Below are 7,298 nucleotides of genomic sequence, written 5' to 3' on the forward strand. Positions count from 1 at the left end.
CAAAGGGTACCAAGCATTCCCAGTGGTCATTACCCTCTAGATTGTATTATGTCGCAGTGTCTCCCCGTCTACTCTCTGGGCACCAAGAGTGACTCAGTTCCATATAACTCCCAGACACTGTGAGTGACACACCCTAGATCTAAGAGTCCAGAGAAGCAGCATCCGGAGGGGGATCCTCCACCTAAGCTGCAGAGGGGATTAAAACAGGTCTGGGGCTTCCCTGGTGGCGCAGTGGTTGAGAGTCCGCCTGCCGATGCAGGGGACACGGGTTCGTGCTCCAGTCCGGGAAGATCCCACATGCCGCGGAGCGGCTGGGTCCCTGAGCCATGGCCGCTGAGCCTGCGCGTCCGGAGCCTGTGCTCCGCAACGGGAGAGGCCACAACAGTGAGAGGCCCGCATACCGCAAAAAAAAAAAAAAAAAAAACAGGTCTGGCCATTACGGCCAGCATCTGAGGTACTACAGCGTCGTGTAATCTCCTTTACAGAGGGTCTGGATTTCACTCATCTTATTTTCCACAGTGTCTGGCAGAGCCTGTAACTAATTAACAAAAAAATTGTTTTTCAGTTACAGAGGCAGCTGTTGGAAAGTGGAATGATAACTAGACTTACTAGATGAGAACCAGAGCAGATACAATGGGTACCTACTTCAATGAGGGCCATCAAACTGTGTACCCCTCACTATCTTACTCTCCCCTTCTCTCCACCAACCATGTGAACTCTTCTCATCACTGCCCACGTTACTGACCTTCCACCTCTCTTTCTCACCTTGCAAAGAATTTACAAACCAGCGGAGAGGAACTGCTTCAGTTTCTTGCAATTCAGAGAGACCCGCACTTCACCGTGTCCACCTTCCCCCTCTGACAATGCAAAAGCATCCCTCCTCTCTGAGTGCCATCTTCTTTAGCCTGCCTTTTCAGGACCTGATGCCATGGATCATCTCATTCTTTCATACCTTCACCTTCTTTGATGGAAGCATCCCACCAGAATTTAAGCATGTTCATGTCTTTCTCGTCTTTCCAGTGTGTAAGTGGAATTCTTCACATCTGCAGTCTTCACATCCTCGCATCTCACCTACCTCTAGCTGGGCTTCAGTAGCACCACTCTGCCCATCTCTCCTACAACCTTAACTTGTTAACTCCAAACAAGACTCTAGGGATGCTTATTTTGGTGGTTCTTGCCAGCATGACACTACACTGGATGCAAAATTGACATTAGAAGTACTCTTTCTTGTTATTTGTGAGACATTTTCCTGATGTAACCCCTTAAGTGTTCCCCAATCCTCTACCTGGGTTACTGTGCTCCTCTTTGTAGCACTTATCAACCAGAGTTCTCTTTACTTCTCCTTTGTAGCATTTATACAATTATAATTATATAGTTACGTGCGTATTTTGATTTACCATCTATCTCAAAGAAGAGGCGGTAAGCTTCACGAGATCAAGAACGATATCTGTCTTGCTCAACTGTCTACAGCTAATACACAATACCTGGCCCATACTAAGCACTCAATAAATATTTTTCCATCACAGAATAAAATTCTTATTTCCCTCCTGGCCCGCATTCCCCATATCTAATCAGTCACCAAGTCCTATGGACCCCGCCTCCTGAGTATCCCTCAAGTCTGTCCACTTCTCTCCGTCTCCGCTGCTACAGCCTGGTCCACCCTGCTGCCCTTTCGTACCCGGGCCACTGCACGTGGGGCACAGCTGGCCGCTGGCCTCCACACGGCTTCTCTTCCCCTATTTCCAAGGCATTCTCGCGCCAGCACCTGAGTGATCCTTAAAAGTCAATTCTTCAGTAGCCTCCTGCTGCCGTTGGGATGAAACCCAAACATCCATTGTGGGTTACATGCCCTCCACAACCTGGCCTCCGCCTTCCTCTCCAGCAGACTCATCACCTGTCAACACCTGTCGGTTTTCAGTCCCCTCGGCGCACCTCCCTCTCTCACCTGTAGGCCTTCACATGTGCTGCTTCTCTACTTGGAATCCTACTCTCCTGCTCAGAGGACCCTTTACTTCTTCTCAAACTCATTGCACTTGTAGTTACAAATTTAGTGTCTGTTTTCTAGGTTAAACCACGAACTTCACGAGAACACAGACACTGCCATATTTAACTGCTCAATTCCCTCTGCCTGGGGCTTACCTGCCCCTCAACAAAGATTCACTGCATGGATAAATGAAGAAAGGAAGAACAGAGTTAAAAGAGTGTTGTCCAACTTTTAGTTCTACTTTTTCTTGCATCCTGATAATTTTCACACCGTTGTAGAAATCATGTAATTTACTTGAATATTCATTTTCTTACCTTTAGAAAGGGGATAATACACTCACTTTCCAAGGGCTTCTAATAAAGATTAAACACGACAACGTAAAAAATTTAAAAGTGCATTGTTAACACTGATGGTAATAGAAATGTCAGGGATTGTAAGTATTGTTGGAGAGAGAGAAAGAGAGAAAGTGTAGGAGAGAAATACAGGATTTCTGAGCTGGAAGGACTTTTAGAGACACATAGAAAACTTCGCCTAATTTACAGATGAGGAAACTGAACTCAGATAACCTACACACTTGCTCAAGTTTCCTAAGCAAATGTACAGGTGAACTCAAACCAGGGCCTTCTCACTTCGGTCTACCATAAGCAACCAGAAGTCCAGCTGTTAGAAAGCTGGCCGGTCACTAGTACAGAGAAGACCCTGGGGGCTTATAGAACTCACAGCTGCACCTGGACTCACACCTTTCCTGTCTGGTCTAGGCTTAAAGCAGAAACCCACTGCCCCAAATGCCTGCATACACACTTGCATAAACATACATACATACACACACACACTAAACCACCCTTGCAGGGACTTCCCTGGTGGTGCAGTAGTTGGGAGTCCGCCTGCCAGTACAGGGGACATGGGTTTGAGCCTTGGTCCAGGAGGATCCCATGTGCTGCAGAGCAACTGCTGAGCCTGGCCTCTACAGCCCAGGAGCCACAACTACTGAGCTCACGTGCCACAACTACTGAAGCCCACATGCCGCAACTACTGAAGCCTACACACCTAGAGCCCGTGCTCCACAACAAGAGTAGCCCCTGCAATGAGAAGCCTGTGCACCGCAGCAAAGGGTGGCCCCTGCTCACCGCAACTGGAGAAAGCCTGTGCGCAGCACGGAAGACCCAACACAGCCAAAATAAATACAAATAAATAAATAAAATAAAGATAAACCACTCTTGCAGGTTCTACGCAGGAGAGCATGACATCACCACATGGGTACTTCCCTAGCCACCCTGCAGCTGTAGTACGTGACAAGCTCCTGGTCACCACATAGACACAGATACCCATCTCTATGGGGTAAAGGGCCCTAACACAAGCGGAATGTGTAGAAGGGCTTTTACGTCTTTTTCCAGTTAATTGACACAGTGTGTGATGTGGCCCCTACATCCAGCCCTAAGTACAAAACACTATCATCACTACAGACGATGCTGCTGTGGCGTGACCCTGTTTTCCCAGCCACATGTTAAATAATATACTTGCTCACCGTAAACACTTTCTGAAACTTGGCTCCCACCTGCCTAAGGAGACCTTGTGATTAAACCTGTAGCCTCCCCTCCCTGGCACGTGTACTGTCCCGGCCCTATACTCACAGACACTCTCATGTCCTCAAAACGAGCAGCCTCTAAACACACAAGCGTATTTCTGCTATATTCAGGTTACATCTACAGACAGCATGTGCTACACGAACATCTTCAGTTCCACTCTAGTGACACAATGCGTGTCTGTCTCCTGCAACCCCACTGACACTACTTCTAGCATTATCTTTACCCTTTTGGAAATACTGGTGGTCACCGGCTCAGCCCCCACGTCCCTGCACTTGGTCCCGTCCTATAATCCTATGACAATCAAGCATTACGAGTCTAGAACGTGACAAAGCTAAAGGAAATCCGTAAAACATGGTTTTGCTCACGTAAGGGCAGCAGGAGAGAGATTTGTTTTGCACTTCCCACTATGTAAGAGTCACTTCCTCATCGCCTTCTGCACTGGGGGTGAATAATCATTTTTACCTGAGCACAGGCAAAGACAGAGCATGGCACCATGGTGATCTGGCCTCCCTCCAGACCAGGGTCATTTTTGCATCTGCTGCCCCTGTTCACATGCGACTTCTTTCAAGACAAAGCTCCAAGTCACCCCATTGACACAGCGTGTGACAGAATTCAATAGTCCCCTTAGAGCCCCCAGTACCTTAGCTCTTGTCCATTTCCAGTCACCAGACATCAGTTCGTATTTCCAAGATATCCCTCCTCCTTATCTCCCACCCCCATTGCACTGCTTCTTCTTCAATCCAGTGTCAAGTGCCATGTGTACTTTTGAGGACCATGCTTCCTGGATTGTCTAGCAGTGTCAGTTTCAAACATTCTGACTTACACCACAAATCACTGAGATACTCCTGAGGTTACAATACTTCTGCATTTACACTCTATCACCTATATGCTATTTTAGGAAAATACCCACCAAATCGAAAGAAATGTTCTCATTTTGATTTCAAACATAAGATCACCACATAGATGGATGCCACCATTCACTGTTTCACATTATTGCCCTCAGTGCTACAAAGACATCAAAATAAGAGTAGCTTTCTGGACCGCTAACTGCTAAGACCTGTGTTCTACCCATTTTCGGAAAGCCCCATCATCCAAGTGAAAGCTGTAATAAACACCTCTATCTACCCCTAATGTCTGAAAATATCACATCATCCACTGCCTTGTAGCCCTGATGGGTTCACACAGACCATCCCTAGTGGCAATGCTGAAATATACCCCACAAGCCCAACTGTGGCCCTGGTGCCACCCACACAGATGTGAGTGTGAGTGTGAGTGACCTGTCTGTGTCCTTAACATAGACCCTGACGGTCACCTTGTTCTGGTCCACCTTGTAGACACTACACATGACCAGCTCCTGTTTACTCCACAGACATGGTGAGTGACTCACCCCTGTCTACACCAGATTCTGTAAATCATCTGTTTGGGTTTACACCACTTGAGTGACACTTGAGTAACACTGATCCTGTTCTTGTCACACCACATAGTGACTGACCACACCAGACACCATGGATGACATGTTCCTGTCTATCCCACACACACCGCGCTTAGTGCAGCCGCAGGCAACCCCAGAGAGACCACGTTGTGGACAGCCATACGCTCTAGGGACCCCTAATCTATAAAGACTCTTGACTATATTTAGAATCACTGTATCCTTTTGATAAGAGGGATTCCTTCCCCCACCTCCTGACTTCTCTCTCTTTCCCACCAAGACAATGACAGACCTTCCCACTGCTGGACAGTCTCACTCAGAATTGACACCCCACATCCTTTCCCCTCCCCAGCCCCCCAAGAATCCCCTCAACGGACATGGCTCCAGTTTCAGGCCCACAGATTGGTTAACAAATGACCCCCATTTTGCCGGGGCCCAGGTGTAGATAAACCAGGAAGTCTGAACAAAGGGCCACATTAGGAGCTGTTTAGCCAGGAGCTGAGATTTCTGGGGTAGCCAAGGATGCAAGACCCAGGACTGCAGTGCGGGAGCAAATGGGGAAGAAGCTACAAAAGAAAGTCACTCTCCCTCCCTTGTCTGTCAAGAGTCCCAGCCAGAGTTCACTCCTCACTCCTTGGGAGACAGGAGGGCAATTCAGTCTTGGGAATCCCAGATCCAGGAAGGAGAGCAGGGGCTGAGATCTGAGAATCCAGGGGCACCCACCGGGATGGGCTCGCCTAGGACAGTCTTGCTGGAGGGAGGTCATGAATAATGGTCAATACTAGACCTCAGAAGGGTGCTCTAGCACCCCAACTCTGAATAGCTCTCTTCCCACTTCCCCAAGTTCTGAATGCAATGTTGTGATCAACACGAAGCTTTGGAAGCACTCCCCGTACGTGGGGAAACCGGGTGGAGGACAGGGCAGGAGCGGTTGTTTACAGGTTAAAGCACCTCGGCTAACAGGGAAGAGCTATGTACTTAGACATACACTGTATGCGAACTCATAGGAAAATAAGGGAAGGAAGGCCCAGGCCTGGTTAAGAAAACAGGAGACAACAAAACATCTCCAGGGACGGAGTAGGTCCACAAAGGGAATCTCAGTTATTCCTTATTATAGGGGTTAGCTTTCCCCAGGGCCTAGACTTAGAAGAAAGAGCTCTCATTACCGGTCCGCGGAACACCTAGGGGCAGGGTGCCCATTTGCAAGGCGGAGACCAGGCCGGAAGCAAATTTTTCCAGGCAAGAACCTTTCGTCCAGCTTCCCGCCTCTTCCAGACCAAGGTACTCGGTCCTACACCCCGAGCTCTGCCTATCTGCCCAGCCCCCCCTTTCCGGAGCCTGCGTCGTCCCCGGACCCAGCCGGGGCTGGCCCCAAGGTGAAGGCCTAGATTCCGGCGCTTCCCGCCACTCCCTGACCTCCGCCGGGGCTCGACAGCCGCCCGCCCGGAGACGGGAGCTGCGGGGGAGGAGGGCACCCACCTGGGAAGTGTCACATGCTGTCCTGGCCCGAGTCCCCTCGGGTCCCCGGCGCCGGCCGGCAGTCCCCAGCGCAGGCCCCGGCCGCCCAGCCGCCCCGCCCGGCCGGGAGGGAGGGATCTGGTTCTCTTCGGAAGTTTCAGGTGAGGAAACCAGGGACACACCTTCCTGGAGGAGGGCCGGGGCCCCTCCGCGCCGCAGCCTCATTGGTGTGAAGGGAGCGCCCGCGTCAGAGCTGGGAAGTGCCGGCCGGGCCGGGAGGGGAGCCCGGGGCTGGCGGGACAGCGGCCGGCGGGGGCCACCCGAGGGCGTGGGACTGGGAGAGCGGAGAGCGGGGCCTCTCCTGGGCCCGGCTAGGTCTCTCACACCTGCCTGGGTGTTTCTTCTCCCCAGTGTTTCTTCAGGTCTTTACCTGAGCCGGACCCATGCCGATCTTTCCCCTGTTGATGTTCATCTCTTGGCCAGTCTGTGTCTCTGAACTTCTGAGTTTCTGTGTCCGTCTGTATTTGCGTGGGCATCATCAGGCCTCCATGTTAATTTCTCTGCCTTGACGGCTACCTGTCTCTCCCTTTATGAGGAAGGGTGTATCCTGCTCCCTCTCCGCCTTTCTCCCTGCGCCGGCCCCTCCCTCTTCTCCTTCCTCCCTCTGACTCCCTAAGAGGGCGTCTCTTAGGGCCTAGGAACGTGCATCTCTAAAACAGCATGTCCAGGTCTTTCCTCCATGCATTATCTGAGTTCATGTCTCCCAAGGTGTGTGTTCCTCTTGCATTCTCCCCAGGACTTGTGTGTGTTTGTACGTAAGTATCTAAGCCTATGTCTCAGG

At 50.5% G+C, this 7,298-nt stretch overlaps 1 protein-coding gene across 3 annotated transcripts in view; it reads right to left on the minus strand.

Moving 5' to 3' along the window:
• ARHGEF5 (Rho guanine nucleotide exchange factor 5) overlaps positions 1-6,968 on the minus strand; it is a 28,294-nt gene extending 21,326 nt beyond the window's left edge. For 2 of the 3 annotated variants that reach the window (XM_032643782.1, XM_032643780.1), the window contains exon 1: positions 6,888-6,968. In XM_032643782.1, the coding sequence (XP_032499673.1) occupies positions 6,888-6,929 (42 nt within the window). In that variant the 5' untranslated portion in view covers positions 6,930-6,968. Of the gene's footprint in view, positions 1-6,478; positions 6,600-6,887 lie in introns of those variants that run through there. The other variant, XM_032643781.1, reaches the window with a different exon arrangement.
• Between the last annotated feature and the right edge of the window lie 330 nt (positions 6,969-7,298).

The sequence above is a fragment of the Phocoena sinus genome, chromosome 9, assembly GCF_008692025.1.
Source record: "Phocoena sinus isolate mPhoSin1 chromosome 9, mPhoSin1.pri, whole genome shotgun sequence".
Lineage (NCBI taxonomy): Eukaryota > Metazoa > Chordata > Mammalia > Artiodactyla > Phocoenidae > Phocoena > Phocoena sinus.